Source organism: Vigna unguiculata, chromosome 10 (genome assembly GCF_037176805.1).
Source record: "Vigna unguiculata cultivar grain cowpea cultivar isolate G323 ecotype 2 chromosome 10, ASM3717680v1, whole genome shotgun sequence".
NCBI lineage: Eukaryota > Viridiplantae > Streptophyta > Magnoliopsida > Fabales > Fabaceae > Vigna > Vigna unguiculata.
In genome coordinates this window covers 32,646,516-32,668,857 of record NC_140801.1, presented here as the reverse complement: position 1 = coordinate 32,668,857, position 22,342 = coordinate 32,646,516, and the positions used below count along the sequence as shown (strand labels likewise).

Sequence of the window (22,342 nt, the reverse complement as noted above, 5' to 3'; positions counted from 1 at the left end):
TTATATACACTGAAAAAGGAGTAACAGACCCAACAGAAAAGAAACAGAAACTAAACCCATGCACGCAAACATGCATTGGCCCTGCACATTGACTTAAATCTCAACATGCCTCCTTAAGTCAAAAGAATCGAACAATACCCAGAGACTCTCTAAGTTTACAAAATCTAGCAGCCTTCAAAGGCTTTGTAAAGATATCTGCACTCTGATTTTCTGTGCTGCAGTGTTCTACTTCAAGCTTCTTGTCATTAACCTGCTCTCTCAAGAAATGAAACCTCATTTCTATATGTTTACTTTTTCCATGAGCTGATGGGTGTTTAGCTAAGTCTATTGCAGACTTATTATCAACAAACAATGTTGGTGGTTGGATCAAATCTGCATTCAGCTCCTTCAACAACATCCTAAGCCACGCGGCTTGACACGCAGCCTGCGCAGCAGCTATATACTCTGCTTCACAGGAGGAGAGAGCCACCACGGGTTCCTTGACTGAATTCCAGGATACAGGTCCTTCACCATAGTAAAAAATATGACCTGCAGTACTTTTCCTGTCTTCCCTGTCACCACACCAATCTGCATCTGCAAATCCCACCAACTTCATCTCACCCCCTGGCTTCTTGCATGGAAACATTATACCAAGGTTACACGTTCCACGCAAATAACGTAAGATTCGCTTCACGGCATTCATATGGCTAACTTTTGGGCTCTGCATATGTCTGCTAACAATGCCAACACCATAGCTCAAATCGGGTCTGGTGTTACATAAGTATCTCAAACTCCCAATGATTCTTCGAAACTCTGTGTGATCAACATCTTCCTCCTCAGTGCACCTTTCTAATCTGAGACCCATTTCTGTTGGAGTTACTGCAGCATTGCAATCCTTCATCCCGAACCTGTAGAGAAGATCACGTGAGTATTTCATCTGATGCATAATAGTTCCAGCTTCTGTGAACTGGAACTCAATGCCTAGGAAGTAGTTGAGTCTTCCCAAATCACTCATCTCAAATTCACTATGCATTTGGGACTTAAATTCTGCAATTGCTTCTGGCTTGCTCCCGGTCAACAACATATCATCCACATAAAGACATACTATTATTTTCTCTTCTCTGTCTTGATCTTTCCAGCACTTGGTGTACACCCCTTGTTCAGAAACACATCTCACAAAACCAATCTTCTCCAAGAACTGATTGATCCGATGGTTCCACGCTCTAGGAGCTTGTTTAAGCCCGTAAAGTGCCTTATTAAGCCTGTACACCTTGTGCTCTTCTCCTTTGACTATGAAACCCAATGGCTGTGTTACATATATTTCCTCCTCCAAATACCCATTCAAGAAGGCAGATTTTACGTCTAGTTGGTGCAAGGACCAACCCTCCCACGTTGCCATTGCAACAATGATTCTAACAGTCTCCAATCGAGCCACAGGAGCATAGATTTCTCCATAGTCAACTCCTGCTTTCTGGAGAAATCCTTTGGCGACCAATCTTGCCTTGTACCTCACAATTTCACCCTTAGGATTGGCTTTTATTTTATAGACCCATTTCAGAGAGATTGGTCTTCTGTCTAGTGGTGGTTCAACCAGTGTCCACGTCTTGTTTTTCTCTATGGCTTCAATCTCTTCCTCCATGGCTCGCACCCAATGAGAGTCTCGAATAGCATCATCGAATTCTATCTGATCCGCCTCAGCTATCAGGGCGAAATGCACGAAATTTCCATTCTCTGTTACCGCTAGATCATTGAAAACTTCATAGTCTTTGAAACGTGTAGGTGGTTGAGTAACACGCTGTGATCTTCTAATTTGTTCATGAGGCTCTTGCTGCCCTGTTACATCACCTACAACATCATCAGTTAGTGAAATTGTTGGTGTTGTACCTGATTGAGTTTCTTGGCTCGTTTCTTGCCAGTTCCAACACGAGCTTTCGTCAACCACCACATCTCTACATATGATTACCTTTCGAGAGTTTGGATCAAACAATTTATAGCCACCTGTTACGTGATAACCAATCAAGACTGCCATAGCACCTTTGTCATCAAGTTTGCTCCGTGTTTGATCTGGAATGCAATGATAACAAAGAGAGCCAAAAACTCTCATATGAGTTACATCCGGTTTCTGACCAGACCAGGCTTCCTCTGGTGTTATATCATCAAGCTTCTTTGTTGGTGAACGATTCAAAACATAGGCAGCAGTTGAAACCGCTTCTCCCCAGAGATATTTTGGAACACCTTTGCTTTTGAGCATGCATCTTACCATGTTAAGCAGCGTCCGGTTCCTCCTTTCTGCAGTACCATTATGCTGCGGCGTATATGGTGGTGTTGCCTCATGAGCTATTCCATTTTCAGCACAGAAATTCTTGAATTCAAGAGAGTTGAATTCTCCCCCACCATCAACACGAAGCCTCTTCAACTGCTTGCCACACTGATTTTCAACCAATGACTTGAACCGCACAAACACTTCAAACGCTTCACTCTTCTTTCGCAAGCAATACACCCATAACATTCTCGTGTAATCATCTGTAAAAGTAATAAAGTACTTGCTACCCCCAGGTGTTTCAACCGGCAATGGACCGCAAATGTCTGAATGTATTAGCTCAAGTTTCTCCGAAGTTTTCGAAGATACGTCTTTAGAGAATTTTCTCCGTGTTTGCTTGCACTCCATACACTCTTTACATACTTCGTCTGGAACACACATATGAGGAATACCAACTACCATTTTCTTCTGTCCAAGTTCTCTCAAGTCCCGAAAGTTAAGATGTCCAAACCTGAGATGCCACAGCCATTCGCACTTGTTACTAACAGCAGCAAAACATTGGTGCTTCAGTGCATTCATCTTAACCTGAAAGGTCCGATTGGAGGACAGACCAGCATGTATAACCAGCTTCTGAGTTTGATCAAAGACACGCAAGGATTTATCTTCAAGCGTCATCTTGAAACCCCTTTGCATCAACTGGCCCAAGCTCAGAAGGTTTGATTTCAACCCGGGCACATATAGAACGTTTTCAATTATGACGTCCTTGCCATCACTGTTTCGCAACACTACTCTACCAGTACCTTTTGCTGTGAGAGAACTATTATCTGCAAAACGTATCTTTTCTTGACTCACATCCCTTATTTTCACGAACCAATCCTTCTTCTCGGTCATGTGTGTGGAGCACCCAGAGTCCAAGTACCACAAATTTTCACCGTCAAGCTTCGCATCTGTCTCAGCCATCAACATGACAGCCTCTTCATCAGAGTTTTCTTCCTCTGCAAGATGAACGCGCGCATTCTTCTTTGGCCTGTTCTTGGCTCCGTCACCATCCCAGCAGTCTCGTGCATAATGCCCGAACTTTTGGCAGTTATAACACTTGACTTTTTTCTTGTCATACTTCTTCTCTTTATCTTCTCCAGAATTTTGTTTCTGGTCTTTGTTCCTCTGCTCATCCGACTCTCCCTTCTTCTTTGTCTTCGATCCTTTCTTGGAATCTTTTTTCTGCTTTCCACTTGTTCTTGCATGAAGAACCTGCTCTTGATAGGATCTTCGCTCAGACATGCGCAACTCGTGGGCTTCGAGCGAATGTTGCAACTCCTGGAAGGTTAGGACATCCAGATCTTTCGTCTCTTCAATGGTAATTACAAGATGATCGAATCTTGGAGGAAGTGATCGCAAAACTTTGTTCACGATATGCTGTTCAGACACTTTGTCACCGCAAGAACGCATGCCGTTAACAAGTTCTTGAATCTTGTTGAGAAACCCAACCACCGAGTCACTTTCTTCCATGATGAGGAACTCGAATTGCCTTCGCAGAGCCTGCAGCTTCACTTTCTTATGTTTATCCCCCGCACCATACGTAGCCACCAAGATATCCCACGCTTCTTTGGCTGTGCCCGCCATGGAGATCCTATTAAAGATCGGTGAGCTAACACATTGATAGATCAAGTACCTTGCCTTGCCATCTAACTTGTGTTGAATCTTGTAAGCCTTCTTATCATCATCAGTAGCCTTCGCACCCGGTGGTGAAACACCATGCTCAACAACTTCAGCCACATCTTGAAAGATGAAGATCGCATTCATCTTAATCTTCCAATCGTTGAACATGCTACCATCAAAGATAGGTAGACCCCCTTGTATCATCCCACCCATATCAGCCATGCTACACCACGAACCAGATCAAGAATGCACGGGAACCTTTCTTGATTACGAACCAAGACACCACTCCTTCCACTTTGCACTCTCACTAAACTGCACCACACACAGCTTCTGATTTGGTTGCAGGCACACGAAGCTCACGTCCTTGGACCGTAAAAAGCTCTGATACCATGTAAGAGAGAGAGCTACTGATAGAGAATGAAGACTTCCTCATATTATTTACGTATGAAAAGCAGTGGTGTTTATATACACTGAAAAAGGAGTAACAGACCCAACAGAAAAGAAACAGAAACTAAACCCATGCACGCAAACATGCATTGGCCCTGCACATTGACTTAAATCTCAACATGGATTACTATGTATAATATATTTTTACTATAATTATCTTAAACTTTTACGTGATCTATTAAATTTTCATTTGAATGTATAGTATTGTCGTTCTGTTAAACTTTTATATAATACCAATTCGTAACCCATGTGTGAAGAAACAGTAAATGGTGGTGGAGAATGAAATTCATCATATGTATTTATTGTGTGTTAAAAAATCATATTTTATATAATTTGATAAAAGTTACGCAAATAAAATTTTAAAGAAAGAAAGACTACAAGATGTAAGGAACTTTGAGAAAAGTAAAAAAGTAAGGAACTACAAGATGTGTGCAAAGTATGTAGTTATGACAATGTGGTCGGTAGGGGTGGACAAAAAATCTAATTTTCTTGATCCAATCCACTTTTGTTCCAATCCAATCCATTTATAATCTATTTTATTAAAAATCCAATCCATTTAAAATCCATTTAATGGATCTGGATTTCAATCTAATCTACATTTTATATATTTTATAGACTGGATATCCATTTTATAAATCAAGATTTTTAAATATGGATAATCCAAAAAATCAAATCCAAATTTTCAATTTAAATTTTTAGTTGGGTTAGACTAAAGGTTGAAATGAACTATGCTAAATTCAGACTTGGACGAGCCTTGCTCGACGACCTATACAGATCGGGCAGGCCCGACGACCATAAGAGGTTGGGCGGGCCTAAAGATATGAACGGGCTAGGTGGGCTCGACAAACCGAACGAGTCGATCGGGCCCAACGATCCGGAAAATTTGAGTGAGCCCAATGACCCGAACGGGGCAAGCGAGCCCAATGACCTAATGAGCCAGGTGGGCTCAAAGACCCGAACGGGCCAGGCAGGTTCGAAGATCCGAATGGGCCAAGCGGGCTCGAAGACCTAAACAGGCCAAGCGGGCCCGATGACCCGAATGGGTCAAGCGGGCTTGAAGAACCGAACAAGTCAGACAGGCCCGAAGACCCGAATGGGTCAGACGGGCCCGATGACCCGAATGAGTCAGGCGGGCTCGAAGAATCGAACGGGTAAGGCGGGCCCGAAGACCCGAACGGGTCAGGCGGACCCGAAGACCTGAAAGGGTCACGCGGACCCGAACGGACCAAGCAAGACCAATGACAAAAACAGGTCAGGCAGCCCAAAGAACCGAACGGGTCAGGTAGGCCCAAAGACCCGAACGGGCCTGACGACCCAAACGGGCCTTAAGTCACGGATGGGTCGGACGACCTGGACGGGCCAGGTGACCCGGACGGGCCCGACAAACCGAACGGGCCCGACGACTCGGACGGGGCTGACGACCTACACGGGCCTTATGACCCGGATGGGCACGACTACAAGAACGAGTCGGACGACCCGGACCGGCCCTACGACCCAAACGGGCTCAACGTCTCGGACGGGCCCTATGAGCCAGACGAACCCGACGAACCAAACGGGCCTGACAACCCGAACATGCCCGATGACCCGGATGGGCCCGACGACCCGGACGGGCCTGACGACCTTGACGTACCCGATGACCCAAATGGGCCCCACGACTCGAATGTTCCCAACTACCCAATTGGGCCCGACTGTTTGGACGGGTCTGTCTAGGTCGTTTGGCCTGTCCAGTTTGTTCGGTCTGTCCGGGTCATCAAGCTCGTTCGGGTCGTAGGGCCCATCTGGGACGACGAGACTGTTTGTGTTGTCCGGCCCGTCCAGGTCGTCGAGCCCGTTCGTGTCGTCGGGCCCGTCCAGGTCGTCGGGCCCGTCCGAGCCTTAATGACACAAGTTTTAAAAAATTCAATTTAAATTTCTTTTATAAAAAATGGATTCTGAATTTTGAATTTGATCCAAATATTTGGATTGGATTTAAATCTGGATCGAAATATTTGGATCTGGATTTAAAAAAAATCCAAACTACTTTTGCTAAAAAAGTGGATTTGGGTCAAAAATCTAATCCAATTATTTGGATCTAAAATGGATGTGGATTGGATCATTAAAAATCCAATCCATGCCCACCCCTAGTGGCCGGTCCTCCCATTTAGGCTCGATCTGCACTTGGTCCGTATAATGCGGGCCGGTCAGTCCCGAATCGCATAAGTACGGTCTGTGATTTCGTGGGCTAGCCTGCTTTTTTTATTTAATTTTTTTTTAAATTCTTATGATAAAACTTTCAATGTTCAAAAAATTAGAAAATTTTAAGAAGTTCACAAAATTAAGAAAAAAACTTTGGAGAGTTGGATGATAATTGATAATTCAACATTTTGATCATATTCATATTCGTACTTTTACATACACGATGTATTCTTCAAATTTTAGCACATAAAAAAATACAAAATACTTGTCTTTTCTAGTCATACATAAATTTGGAACGTTAATGCAAGTTTATCAAGAGTGCAAATTTTTTTTTATGTGGGCTTATGGGCCATCCCGCGCGGGCTACAGGCCAAGTCACTGGCGGGCTTGCGAGTTCACTATCTTGGTCCACCCCGTATTATTTTTGTGGGCATGCGGGCAAGACCCATATTGCCACCCCTAAAAGTATGTAAGGATCTCTATTTAAACTTCAACTAAGAGGTTTAATCTTTATTTAATGAAAATAGAACAATTAGTAAATCCTAACATTACCCTGCCTTGCAATTTTAGTCTTAAATTGACTTTTTTTTTCTCAAAAGAAAACATATAGTTCTCTCTTGGATTCCAACAATTCCAAGAAGATCAAATTGAGAAAATATAGTACTCTCTCTTCAATTTTCAAGAAGTAAAAAAAAAAAATTAGTTGTAGAGCTTATGATACTATCTTTGAAGGACAAAATGTCAAAGTTGATTTAATTTATGAAATTACGCAAAATTTATGAAATTTCCTTTGCCTTCTCTCAATCGTAGCTTTCAATTTTCATCATCCTAATTATTTTGTTGTTGAGTGTGTGAGTAGGATTGTGGGTTTTTGGAGTTTTTTTGGTTAGTGTTTGCTTGTGGTTGCTGAAAAGGGGTCTAAGCATAAGGAGAGAAATATTGCATAACTAGTGATTAAAAGGATCGAAACTTGGTCTTCAATTGCTTATTTTCCTCCAAACTTCATGATGTTGCCTAATGTTGCTAACCAATTTAAGGGACAAGAAGAACTAATCTTGAAATGAGTAAGAATCTACATAAGCACGTAATAAAGAAAATAACTGCATTTATATAATTTGAATGGTAATGATTTTGACACGAAAATAAAACAAAGGAAAGCAAACAAAATAAATTTTCATTTGTACAATCTGTGTAAGAGAGGTAAGATGGTTTCCAAATACCTTGTTATTGATGCCTATTTCTATAGAAGTTAACGGAACCAAGTCAAATTTTGAGTGAGATGTTATCCAATCAACTTGTCTTCCCTCAAACACATTTGACACCACGACCCAATATTTAGATTCTTCTTGCTCAATAAAATTGATAACTTGGATGGATGTTGGGAGTAGACTGCCAAATTAGTCTTGCTATGAATGATGCAAATAATGATATAAAGTTCTTTAGTGCACAATCATAGCCAAATTGAGAGCCACAGGAAACCAAAATATGAAGTCATAATATCAAATGTTTTCCATTACAAATGAACCTTATATTAATGCACAAAACGAAGTATTACCAAAATAAAATCCAAATCCAAAACCAAACAACTTAGTCAAACCAAACACAAAAACCATCACTCAATTAGGGCTTGAGAGAGAAAGGGAAAAGTGGTCACCCTTAGCAATGGCTCAAGTCTCTCAATGACGCCTCTCAATAGTGAAGCTTTAACCCACATGAACACTTTCCTAGGAAACACAATCCATCGAGAGTGAGTCACGATAAAGGGATAAACAAATTAAAGAATGAGGGACTTACCACTTGTGACAAATGACTATGAGATAGAGGGAGAACGACGATAGCCAATGAGATGGAGTGAGATTGCTAAGCTCCCTTAACCCATGAACAAGAATGAACCTTGCTGGCCATGAACGTCACGGCAGGGTCAAGGTGGGCAACAACAAGGTCATGGCAGAGTCAATGCAGGGCCATCGCAAGGTAACCGTAAGATGGATCGCTGGAGGGAGTTTGCTTTGGATTTGCTCTGATTTGCGTTTTGGGATAAAAGTGAAATTTGGGTGAGGGGGGAATCTGAAATGCAATTCTGATTTCATAGATTACTTTAGGTTAAAATACTCCCTTCGTCAATGTTTTTGTTGAAAAATCTCAAATAGGTCCTAAAATTTTTTTTAGTCTCAATTAGGTCCATATTTTTGAAAATGTGTAACAATTAGGCCCATTCCGTTAATATAGAGTTAACGGTGTTAAGGATATGCCACGTGTCAGCTTCTCATTTTTTTGAATTTTTGAATTTTTTTGAATTTTTTTGAATTTTTTTTTAAATTTTTTTAATTCTTTTTTTTGAAAATTATTCATTCCACGTGTCACATTAATATTGTGCCACGTGTCAAGTCAGTAAGGTGACACGTGTCAAGTCATTATTTGAATCTCAATTTAGTCCATATATTTGTTATTTTAATTATATTTCAATCCATTTTTTTTTAATTTTCAATTTCATCATTTCCAAATTGAGATCAAATTTAACTTTTATATAAATTTTATAATGATATTGTTATTAAACATTTTAATAATATTAAGTTTATTTTATATTTTGTTTTAAAATTTTAAAATATTTATTTTAACTTGTTACAAAATTGTTTTAAATAATTTATATACAAATGTTAGAGTTGGTTTAAAATTAATAATTTTATAAATTTAAATATAAAATTTTAAAACAATTTTGTAAAAAGTTAAAATAAATATATTTAAAAAATTTAAAAAAAATGGACTGAAATGTAATAAAAATAACAATATATGGACCAAATTGAGATTCAGACAATGATTTGACACGTGTCACCTTATTGACTAGACATGTGGCACAATACTGACGTGACACGTGGCATGAATAATTTTCAAAAAAAAATTCAAAAAATTCAAAAAAAATTTTTTAAAAAAATTAAATTTTTTTAAAAAAAATTCAAAAAAATGTGGAGCTGACACGTGGCACATCTTTAACACCGTTAACTCTATACTAACAGAATGGGCCTAATTGTTACACATTTTCAAAAATATGGACCTAATTGAGACTAAAAAAAATCTTAGGACTTATTTGAGATTTTTCAACAAAAACATGGACCAAATGAGTATTTTAACCATTACTTTACTGAAGGATTTGATCCCTCGATAATTATGTCATTTTTCATCGGTAATTAAGTCAAAAATTTCACATGGAACCTTCCCGATGAATATATTTGTTGGTAATTTAAGCAAGGATACTCATTTCCATCGGTAATTAACCATTACTGATAGAGATGTAAAAATGAGTTCTAACTCGTGAGCCAACCAAGCTCACCACGTATTTGAGCAGGGTTGAGCTGATAGAAAATCAGTTTTTTCATAAGTGGGTTGAACTGAGCCTAACTCACTTAACCCATGGGTAAATGGGTTCGATCCGGGTTGAAGGTGGGTTAGCCTACTTAAACCACCACCATTTTTTTACAATGTTTAATTTTTTTTGTTATAATTATTTGGTACTTCTAATTATATAGGTTCACAATTTTATATTTTTAAATGTTAGAATGTTGCTCAATAATATTTGAATAGTTTAAATGTTTAACTAAGTTGTTTATCATGTTATATACGTTGATACTTTAATCTTTAACTATTATCTTTATAATAATATTTTGAGAATTAGGTGAACATTTTGATTTCACTATTATAAAATATAAATTAAGTCAATTAATTCACCGACCCGTGGTAGGTCAGATCAGATTGTAAAATTTCTAGCTCACAAAAAAAGTAAGCCGAGTTGAGCTAGCCTTTTCTTAGCTCAACGCATGATGAACCAACCTGTAACATCCCTAAAAATATTACTAAAATAAATAATGAAAAATAGGAAATTGAATCTCAAAATCTGCAATATTATTATTCACAAACGCGGGAAAATTTAAAATGTGAAACACGCGCCAAAATTTATAAAACATAAATAGCTAGAGTATTACAAGTTCCAAAGTTCTTATTCATAATTGAAAACATAACAAGCTTAAGTAAAAATCTCCTAGCTCTAATCCCCAAGCTAGCCCTCACTCCGTCGCCTGAGCATCCTTAGCATCACCTGTATCAACATCTGCTCCCGTGTAACGAATCACGCGATCATCGCCATACACAAACAGAAAGGGTGAGCTGATAAAAATAAAGATAACATATATATAATACACAAGATAAATCATACACCCATCTTAATCAATCTACTTAGTTCTTGGCCAAGACCTTAACCCCAAGACTTCTCAGTCTTCAAATCACACAAAATGGTTAGCCTTGGACTCAGGAATATGATGCTCACACGAACCTCCCCGCTTGTGGTCCTGCCTCTACGAACCTCCTCGCTCGTAGTCCTGCTCTACGGACCTACCCGCCCGTAGTCCAACACATGTGATTCACCAGCCACGTACCTCCCCGCACGTAACATCTCTCAAGTGTGAGCACGGAACATACGAACCTACCTCGCTCGTATTCCCACGCGAGAGTAACTAGATATGAACCTCCCTGCTCATATCATCACATGTTAACCACCATCCATGAACCTACCCGCTTATGGCACAACATCTCCTGATCCAAGTATAGCAACATTGCTTAACACGCAACACATAACAAATCATAGCCTGTTGGATTTTTTTTTTCTGCCCGGCGCAGCCCCAAGCGCCACAAAGCGAAACAGGTCCAGATCGCCTGGCGGTACCTCCTCACCACCAAGCACCAGTGCTCTCCTAGACCCACTGTGTTATAGTCACCGCCTGGCGGGGCACACCTTGCCGCCAGGCGCCATGCGGTGCAGGGACCTCTAACGTTGTCCTATCGTGTGGCGGTATCAACAGGCAGCTAGGCGCCATACCAGAAGCACACTTTTGCTGGTTTTTGCACTCTCTTTGGTCTGTTCTCCAATCCAGATAGCTTGCAACCAGTATTGCGCACTTTTGTATCAGTACCTAGGTCTACTTACTCATTCACCGCAACACGATTTGATTTCCTTATAATTCATGTTTACCATTCAACCCTTTTAAACTACATGATTCATCCTTCCCTCTCTTGTACACACTGATTTAGCCACCTACAATAGTACACAACTCTAACTCCACTATAGTGCTCAATTCGACTTATTAACACACAATTCCACACTTAACCAATTGTTACCACACCCTTCCAACACTCATTGTATATCCAACTCCATTGTCCTTCCCTTATTAAGTATAATTATTCTCTGCAGTCATAGTTCCCTGGTTTCAGATTATTAATTCCCATGAATGTTCATTATCTATTAAACTTCAAAGCACTCCAATTGCACTCTCCAAATCCATACACTACCTATAACCATAACAACCTTCTATTTTCTCTATATTTCCTCCAGTCATAATAACTTTTCTCCCAATACCATTCACCCACTATCTCTCTCGCAGCCACTGTACCAGCTTTCTCACAACAGGGGTGACCAACTACTATTGCCTGGCAGCCAATAAGATGCCGCCAGGTGGCCCGACAGTTCCTGGGCAATATTCTAGGTTTCTTGTTCTTACGACCCCAATCTTTCCTTTCTTCATTTTCAGTAGGCTAATACCCATTCACATTTCAGAATTAATACAATGTCACGCTACTATCCATTCCATAACCTCATATCAATTTAACTAAGATACCATGAACATCAAATTTTGAGAATTCAGAATCCTCCCAGCACGTAAATGAACCTTTAAATTTCATAATCACAACCCAAATTCTAAACACTGAAAATGACAACATACAAGTATAATCATTCATTCATTTAGGCAAAAATACCCCAACGGAATTCAACCCACCGCCAAGCAACTCGAGACAAAAACCCTGAAACTAGGTTATACGCAATACAGCATCTCTCCCGTCACTAATTCTCTCTCTCTCTCTCTCTCTCTCTTTCTCTCTCTCTATAACTTATTACCACTCTAATTACTCTTTACTCCACCCAAAACGAAAATTACCATAAAAGATGCTTAATGGCTATTCAATGAATAGTAATCTAGGTTTTCCCAGCCCATTAGGCAACTAGGCTACGCGGCCCCTTTCAAATTCCATGCAAAAATAAAATTAGGCCAAAATTAGGCCAAAAAGATAGTTTAGTTTTGGTTCTTAGCAAGGTTTGAACCCACATCCCATCAACTACCAAGTCAAATGCACAACCAATTCAACCAATCCATATTTGTGATAATTCCTATAATTCTAGCGTTATATCATCACATCTAACATTCAAATATATCAATAAATAATGCACAAATAAAAATAACACACAATTAGCATACATAGGACTTGAACCTAAATCCTCTTACAAAATAAAGTACTCTCAACCATTTGAGCTAGCACTTTTCCACATCATAACACTCCGCATTAAATGCTTTAAAGGCTTTTGTTACCCGCATTTATTAAATAATTATTTGATTAACTATTTAATTTTCTCGGGTCTTACACAACCCGTATAAACTGGGTTGGCTCAGTTTGACACCCTTACCTTTTAGGCTATAAATAGAAAAGCAAACCACATGTCTAAATACTTTAGATTTTGTTTGGTTGTTGATGAAAGGTTAATGGAATGAGGTAAAACCAAATTATTATTATGAGTAGTTTATTCAAACATACTTATTTATGTTCATTTCGATTTACATTATTTTTATGCAAAGTATCTATTTGGTTTGGGAATTGACATTTTATTGTTCAATTTTTATCTTTGAATGAGATGTTGATGAAATTTTATAAAGTCAAATAATATCAAATAAATAAATAACAATGAAATACTAATTATTATGATTATTCTAATACAAATTGATAAAGGGTGGAAGGACTTTGTTTTTAAGAACATATTGGCCGAAGGTACCAGTATTCTTTGAAGTAGACATGACAACATAATCAACAATATGTTTACCTTATATGTGAAATGTTTACCAAATTGTGGTCATCCTACCTTAGACAATATTGTAATATTTTGGAATACCAAATATGGAAAGATTCTGTTTGACAATTGATATGAAACAATTATGATGATATTTACTTTATATAATTAAAATTATGTATGTATTGTGTTGGGTTACATATTTTATATTGTTTTATCTATTCAAATATAACACGTTTGTTTGAAAATTTGATTTTGACATCTTATTGAATATTCAGTGATAAATAATTTTATGTTTATAATTCTTTATAAAAGTTTTGACATCCTATTAAATTAATTTTGACATCTATTGAATATGTCATTTACTCTGATAACTCTTAAACTTTTTAAAACAATGACTTTTATTTAACTGAAATATAAAAGTGATTTTTAAAAATATATATTAAGTATTTTTATTTAATTGAAATATAAAAATGACTTATGAAAATATATATTAAGATATTTATATGATAAGATTAATTGAGATCACGTTTAATTAACTATCATTCAACGTCAATTTTAATTTTAGTTAAACCTATTGTATTTTAATTTATACTAATTCATTTGAATTAAAGATACTATATTTAATTTTTTGTTATAACTAATGTATTAGTTACTGTTGTTTAAAATTTGTTCATTTATTGTGGTCGAAAAATAACTAAAATTCATATATGAAATGGGAAAAAAGTTCCTTATATATAATGTGAGGTTGTTGTAGTCATATTTTGTAAATTTTTCATATAAAATATATTGTCAATTTTTTCATCAAAAATATTGTTTGTCAAATAGTTTTAAAATAGTTTATTATTTTCATGTGTTTTTTGGAATGAAATTGTACTTTCAGTGTATAATATATTGAACAGAAAAGTAGGAATTGTAGTCTTTTGCATCAAAGAAACCACTCATTTACCTACAAAACAATAAATGGAAGTATGACTTTCCAATTGGGTATATATTCTAAAAAATATGGTGTTCATTATTTATGATTCTACGTTGTAGTACAATAACGTTCAAATTTAATAAAAAAAAATAATTAAATATTCATATCATAAATATTTGAAAATAATAATACATAAGTGTTCTTTAAAAAAAATGAAAATGTCATAGTCAACAAATACTACTAAAAAATGTACACAAAAGTAAATTCTTCCAATTTTCTACTCAGAAAACATTATTGTATATCTTTGATATTGACATTCTATCAAGCGCCATTGTGTTATGGATGAAAGTAATCATGAAGAAACAAAAATTACCAGAATGATGATTCCTACTGAAAAGTTGGACAATAAGAGTAACAATTATCTATCTCAATGTTATTTGTGGTATCTCATCATGTATACTTTTATAACATTGTGATATTTGTTCTTCAGAGAACAAAAAAACACAAATATGAATAAAAACTACAGAAACAAATATAGTTCTAAATCAACTTCCTCAAAAGCTTCAAACTAGAGGTATAATCATATTTACTCCGTTGATTCATTCTGAATGGTCTCAAAATTAAAATGCATATGTCTTTGAAGAGAATGGAAAAAATGAATCAAAAGATGGAGGAAGAAGAAGAAGTTGGTTGATTCTCCACAAATTTGTTCCCGAAGTATTAATATACCAGGTTCTTCAAATATTACAAATATGTTTCATAAATCATTGACATCTTTATTTTTTAACAAAGTCCTAAATTTTTTCACCAAATCTAAATGTAGAAGAAGACATTGAAACATAATCTAATATAGTTCTACTTAGTTGGACATTTGAAATATAATTTAATCTAACATGATCCTTGGTTTTTTAAATTATTTATACACTATTCATGTTCTTTGTGAATGATGAATGATCCATGTTTGATATTTATGCAAGAGTCTTTATTTTTTATGGAACTGATTTGATTATGTAATCTATATAACTAATTTTACCCAGTGGAATAAGGTTTTATTATTAGTGTTATCCTTTCCAGATTTTGGTGTGCAGAATCAACCTAAATGTTATGATTCCTCGATTCATCGAATTCAGATTATGGAATCAAGGCAGAAAGACTTTCAGATAATTCAACCAACAGATTATCACAATTGACCTTACATTAATCATTATTGAATTCATCTTTACTATTATACCCCAGTTATAATTGTTTCTTAACATTTCTGATCCAAAAAATGGTATGGACTTGCTATAATCCAGTCTTGGATTGAACAATTTCAACTGAATGGTTCAACATAGTTTTTATAACACTGATCCCATAATTCAATTTTTCATAATTTTTTTTTATTAATTTGGAAAAAATATAAACAATAAAGGAAGAATATATCAATTAAACATGTTTTGTGATAACGACTACCCTTGTAACCCCCAATTGTTCAATTTCATTTTCCAAATGTAATTTTTTATATGTTTTTACTGTATAAATACGTTGTGAAGTGTTTGGTGGGATGATTCAATTGTTTTACTATACTTTTTACTTCAAATTTTTAATTTTTAACAATTTGAAATCTCTTATATAATAGATCTAATAAAGTTATATTCCTGAAAGTTCCAAATCATGTGAATCAATCTAATGGGTGAAAGTAAATATCATTATTAAATTCATAAATGAAGAAACATAGTAAAGGGATTTCAGGACAGACAAGCATGGGTCTGACTTTTTCTTTTACCATGTTTGAGCCGATTTTGAATATTCACATCGAATTTAGCATATTGTATCATATGAAAATGTAGCATTTGGTATCTTTAGAGGACATAGTGGTTTAAAATTTTATTTAGATATGTAGGTTATTTTTTTTAATTGTAATTGTTTTAATTCTTTACTAATTATAAAAATTCATTCACTTTTTTAGTTCCATAGATTTTGTTAGTGAATGAGGAAGTTCTCTTTCTCATGTTTTTTAGATAATATGCTTTAGAAACGGGATATAAGTGTAGTTAGTAAATTTGAGGAATCATATTTTATCTGATCTTTATTAATTTGATTTAATTTTTTGTTGTTATTACAATTTAGATTTTCATTTTTTATTTTAGTTCATTTAATTGTAATTTTTTCTTATTTTATCTTATTTATTGGAAGAAGACATTCATATAATTATAGGTATCGATAAAAAATATAGAGAGAAACATTTGTTATTATTTTGTAATAAAATTGAGAAAGCAATAAAAATAAATGTGGAAGAGTAATTATATTTTGTTAGATGTAAAAATAACAATTATCATTACTATCAAATGTATTATTTTAATATAATAATATGTCTAAGAATGTATAAACTTATATGAAGATTTATATTTCACTTAATTTTATGCATAAAAAATATTATCTTATATTTTAATATCTTTTTCTTTTACAGTAAAATGTACAGAAATGAACTCTCACTTTTTTCACACAAAAATATTGGATAAAAATATATAAAACTAAAACTAGATTTAATAAAATTCATAAATACAATATTTTTATTGTCATTTATTACATAATTAAAATCATTAATTTTCAATAAAATTGAATATGAATACAATATATAGATAAATAATATATTTTAAATATTTTAAATTTAATTAATAAAATGTCAATTAAATTAAAATCACAATATATTGTTTATATTTATAGTAGTATTTTTTATTGCTATTAACTAACATATATCTTTTTTCAATGTTAATTTAAAATGTAGAATGGTACCAATTTTGTATGCAATGTCTTTATGTCTTTATTTTGATACAATGGAAATCTACTCCCTAATAAAATTATTTAATTTTTTAATAAAATATAATTATATTTTATCTTCTTCGTCTGATACTTATACATATATAATTGTATATACTCTTATCAAGAATGAATACAAAGAAATGATCAAAGATACTCATTTTAAATGATGATAAAGATGTCATGAGTACAACTACAAATCATGAGAAATTCCTATCTGACAATGTCTGTAAGGCCCATTTAAAATCTGTTAACTTTTCTGCCCTAAAGTTAGTGGGCCTAAGGCCGGCCCAACGTATAAGGTCCTAAGGTCTGCCCTAATCCCACTCTCACTTTCATTCTCACAGAAACGCAGCAGCCGTCAACCCTTTCTCCCTCACACAAAGAGCTCTGCTAGGGTTAGGTTTTTCGCCATCTTCAAACTAGCTCGAAGTTGTGCTCTACTCCATGTAAGTACTGTGCTAGCCTTTTCCGTCTCCATTGTTCCTTTCGTTCATTTCACAGCTAGGGTCCCAAGTAACCCATATCGTGCTTCTGTTTCGCTACCTTTTCAGTTCTGTCATTCGCTCCTTGAGCTGTTGTGCTCGTGCGTTCGGTGTTGGGGGCGTGTTGGGTCGTTTACTAGCTTATTCCAGGTACGGGAAGTTAGGGTTTTAACTTCGGGTCATGTTTCTGAACCGTGTATGAGTTGGTTATTAATTTGATGGAATGATATTTTGTTTTGATGCTTGAGAATATATTGTATGAACTGTTTGGGTGAAGAACTTGGTTGCTGCAGGTGAAACAGTGGCGAGACCTGTTAATCTCGCCCAAGCGAGCCAGACTCGCCTAGGCGAGATGAACAAGGAGCTTGCCCAGAGCTGTTGCGCGAAAGGTCACCCAGGCGACCAGCTCGACTTTTGAGCGAGCAGGCAACTCGCCCAGGCGAGAGGGATCTCGCTTAAGCGAGATCCTGCGTTGCTCATGCACCTGATTTTTGTGCTCTCGCCTAGGCGAGGGGGAGGCTCGCCTGAGCGAGACTGCCTCGCCTGAGCGAGACCCTCCAGCCTAAGCGAGGTGCTGGGCGAGACAGTGTGATGTGGGATGTTTTTCTTGGTTTTGTGTGGATAATATTGGCTTGGTTTTGAGTATCTGTGCTAAAGGCTTGGTATGTGTGGGTATGATAGAGAAATACAAGTTGCGAATTATGTATAAAGGGTTGACATGAGTTTTGCATGAGATTGTATTGAAAGGGTTGGTATGAGAGAGGCATGATAACGATATGAATTGGAAGTCCTTGGTACATGAATGGTTCATGATGAGACGAAATGTGTTGAGCCTGGAACATGAAAGGCGTTGACTTAAAGGTCGGTAAAATTAACATATACATGCGTAGTGAATATCATTTTGGTTGTGTGGTTGTGTCCTGTATGTGTCAGTGCATAAGTCCTTGGGGTCTCTAGGTGAGATTTTCGGGGTTGCGCTTCAATGGTCAGGACGTAATTCCATGGCCCTGTTAGTGGGTGTCCATGGTGGTGCCCCATCTGTATAACTAAGTAAGGATTCAAGGTAAGGACTGTATCCTGACACTCTAAGGGGACAGTTAGTCTCACTTAGAGCGGACTGACTCCTGTGGTGAGAGTAGCAGGAGGCCTGAAATTCATTAAGGGCTAACCTTGTGGTGGGAGAGATTTTGATTCATCGTAACACGTGTATTACATAGCTCAGGGATCGAGCAGCTCAGGGTCGAGCAGAGGTATCCACCACAAGTGCAAGCATCCGCTGAATCCGACTAAGTTATACGTATCCGGATGAGTCGAGTCGAGTCGTAGTGTATTGAATGAAGAGTCATAACATGTTTGGTTGCTATGTGGATATGAGATGATGAAAATATATTTGTTTGCATGATGAATATGTTGATGGCTCTAGCTTACCCGTTTCGTTACATGGTTGTATTGTATGTGGCTGTTTTTTCCTTGCGATGATCATCAACTTGGTTGATAGGAGCAGATGGGCGAGGTTCTCATGGTCAACAAGCGAATGGTGATTCCGCTGCTTAGCCATCCGGGCTGGAGTTTTCCTTGTGTTTTATTTAGGGCTATGGCCCATGTATCTCTTTCTGTATTTCTACGCTACACTCTATGTTGTATTCGTATTCAGCTTTCCTTTGGCATCGTGGTGTGCCCGAGTTTTATCGGGGTTGTGTTAAAGACCCCAGGACTACGCTACTGTACTTATTTTGTGTGACGTTTTCCTTTAATTTCGCTTAATAATTAAATGGGACGTTACATTTATGGTATCAGAGCGATCATTCCTTAGGTCTGTGGACTTGGATGTCCGCTTAGCTTTCTTTGTGTATCTTCTGAGTGTTCTTAGTTAAATTCTTGCCTTTATCGAACCTAACCAAGTGATTTTCTGTGTGCCAGTGGATTATGGCACCTCCTCGCTGAGCTTCTCAGTCATCCCAGGGGGACACACCAGATATCGCCAGAGCCATAGAGGCAATGGTAGCAGCTATGACGCAGCAGAGTGCTGCGATGATGCAGCAGCATGAGGCATCCATGCAGCGACAGGCGGCGTCGCTTGAGCAGCAACAGGCAGTGATGCAGCAGATGGAGGCTGCTAGGATAGCTGTCGAGGATGCTCATCGGCAGCATATGGAGGCCCTCCGCCAGTTGGAGGAGAACAGGGCGGCTGCCCCTGTGTTTGGTCCTGAACCACGACCTGCTGTTAGGGAGTGGAGTCTAGAGGATTTCCTGAAGCACCACCCGACGAAGTTTGACGGGAAGACTAGTCCTGACGCCGCAGACCAATGGCTGAAGGACCTGGAGCGCATCTATGATGCGTAGATGTGCCCTGCAGAGAACAGGTAGGCGTTCTCTGTGTACATGCTCACGGGAGAGGCGGAGCATTGGTGGAGCAGCACCAGATCCATCCTGGAGGAGAGGGATGAGCTCGTGTCATGGGAGACTTTCAGGGAGAGATTCCTATCAGAGTACTTTCCTGACAGCATCCGGTACGTCAAGGAGGTGGAGTTCCTCCAGTTAACCCAGGGAGGGAAGACAGTAGCTGAGTACGCTGAGAGGTTCAAGCATCTCAGCCGCTTCTATACACTGCCACTGGATGAGGAGTGGAGATGCCGTAAGTTTGAGAACGACCTCAGAGGAGATATTCGCTTGATGGTGGCACCCTTGTCCATCAAGGACTTTGCTGCTCTGGTAGAGAAGGCCAGAGTGATGGAGAAGATGAAGCGTGAGGTGGAAGGTCAGTGTCCACAGCAGCCACAGCCGCCTCAGAGGATCGGTGGACCATCTGGGTCCAGGCCCAGACACGAGGAGCGGAGGAGACCGTATGATAGGCCTCACCATCAGTCTCAGGGGTCTAGGGGTCTTCCTCCTCAGCAGGGTCGAGTGCAGTGTTATACATGTGGAGGACCCCACCCGAGGTATGCTTGTCCACGTAGGGAGGGTTACCGCAGGTGCAACAATTGTGGCAAGGAAGGCCACTTTGGGAGAGATTGCCCCAACCTTTCTAGGGCAGCGACACGCCCTCCAGTTCAGGCACCCCAGCAGCATCAGGGGAGAGACAGAGGCAACAGGCCTCAGGCGACGGGCATAGTGTACGCCATGTCAGGGACTGAGGCATCAGGCTCAGGTAACTTGGTTATGGGTAGTTGCATGATAGCTGGTTCTTCTTGCTGTGTGTTATATGATTCTGGAGCGACATACTCTTTTGTGTCAAATGCATGTGTGGAACGGTTGGGTCTGCCGGTGTGCGAGCTGCAGTGTGAGCTTGTGGTGTCTACTCTGGCATCGGGTTTGGTCAGGACGTCGTCCTTGTGTGCTAGGCTTCCAATGGAGGTAGAGGGGCGCAGGTACAGGGTGAACTTAATCTGCCTACCTCTACAGGAGTTGGAGGTGATCCTAGGGATGGATTGGCTCTCTGCTAATCGCATTCTGATAGATTGTCGGGAGAAGAAGCTGTTGTTTCCCGACTCAGAGGAGCATGAGTTGGTGTCCTCCCAGGGTGTTATGAGGGAGCTAAAGGACGGTGCGCAGTGCTACGTGATCTTCACACATATGGAGGTGGAGAGAGGAGAAACGACGTCTGTGATACCAGTCGTCCAGGATTTTGGGGATGTGTTTCCAGAAGAGGTACCAGGGTTGCCTTCCAGTAGAGAGGTGGAGTTCTCTATTGATCTAGTCCCAGGAACAAGCCCGGTCTCGATGGCCCCATATCGCATGGCTCTGGCAGAGTTGGTAGAGCTCAAGAAATAGATAGAAGATCTGATGGAGAAACAGTTCATACGGCCCAGTACTTCGCCTTGGGGAGCACCACTGTTGTTGGTAAAGAAGAAGGACGGGAGTTCGCGTCTGTGTGTGGACTACAGGCAGCTGAACAAGATGACGATCAAGAATAAGTATCCGCTCCCGAGAATTGATGACTTGATGGATCAGTTGCATGGGTCATCGGTGTTCTCGAAGATAGATCTGCGATCAGGTTATCATCAGATTTTGGTAAAGGCTGATGATGTGCAGAAGATAGCCTTCAGGTCGAGGTATGGCCACTATGAGTACGTGGTTATGCCGTTTGGTGTGACCAACGCTCCCGCAGTGTTCATGGACTACATGAACAGGATCTTTCGACCTTTCCTAGATAAGTTTGTCGTAGTCTTCATAGACGACATCCTTATCTACTCCCGGACTTAGGAGGAACATGCAGAACACCTTAGGTTGGTGCTTGGTGTTTTGAGAGAGAAGCAATTGTATGCCAAGTTGTCCAAGTGTGAGTTCTGGATGGATGAAGTTCAGTTTTTGGGGCATGTGATATCCGCCCAGGGGATTGCAGTGGACCCGGCAAAGGTCGAGGCAGTGGTAAAGTGGGAAAGTCCTAAATCGGCCACAGAGATCAGGAGCTTTGTGGGGTTGGCGGGTTACTATAGGAGATTCATAGAGGGATTCTCCAAGATTGTGGCACCTTTGACTTTGGTTACCCGGAAAGACCAACCCTTCACTTGGACGGACAAGTGTGAGGAGAGCTTTCAAGAGTTAAAGAGAAGATTGACGAGTGCTTCTATATTGGTAATTCCGGATGTTGGGAAACCGTTTGAAGTCTACTACGACGCGTCTCATCTTGGACTTGGTTGTGTTTTGATGCAAGAAAAGAAGGCGGTGGCATATGCTTCGAGGCAGCTTAAGATACATGAGCGTAACTATCCCACTCATGACTTGGAATTGGCGGC

General features: G+C 38.6%; 1 protein-coding gene across 1 annotated transcript; it reads left to right on the top strand.

The window, feature by feature from the left end:
• The first annotated feature begins 19,988 nt into the window (after positions 1 to 19,988).
• LOC146882405 (uncharacterized) lies at positions 19,989 to 21,377 on the top strand. The gene is made up of 3 exons (XM_085667392.1): positions 19,989 to 20,245; positions 20,333 to 20,754; positions 21,064 to 21,377. The coding sequence occupies exons 1-3, from the start codon at positions 19,989 to 19,991 to the stop codon at positions 21,375 to 21,377; spliced, it is 993 nt and encodes a 330-aa protein (XP_085523518.1).
• Positions 21,378 to 22,342: the final 965 nt, after the last annotated feature.

Coding starts and splice junctions, on each gene's coding strand:
- LOC146882405 (XM_085667392.1), top strand. CDS start 19,989: ATGCTCACGGGAGAGGCGGAGCATTGGTGGAGCAGCACCAGATCCATC. Junction 20,246..20,332: donor GAGGAGTGGAGATGCCGTAA/GTTTGAGAACGA, acceptor AGAGAAGGCCAG/AGTGATGGAGAAGATGAAGC. Junction 20,755..21,063: donor GACTGAGGCATCAGGCTCAG/GTAACTTGGTTA, acceptor GCATTCTGATAG/ATTGTCGGGAGAAGAAGCTG.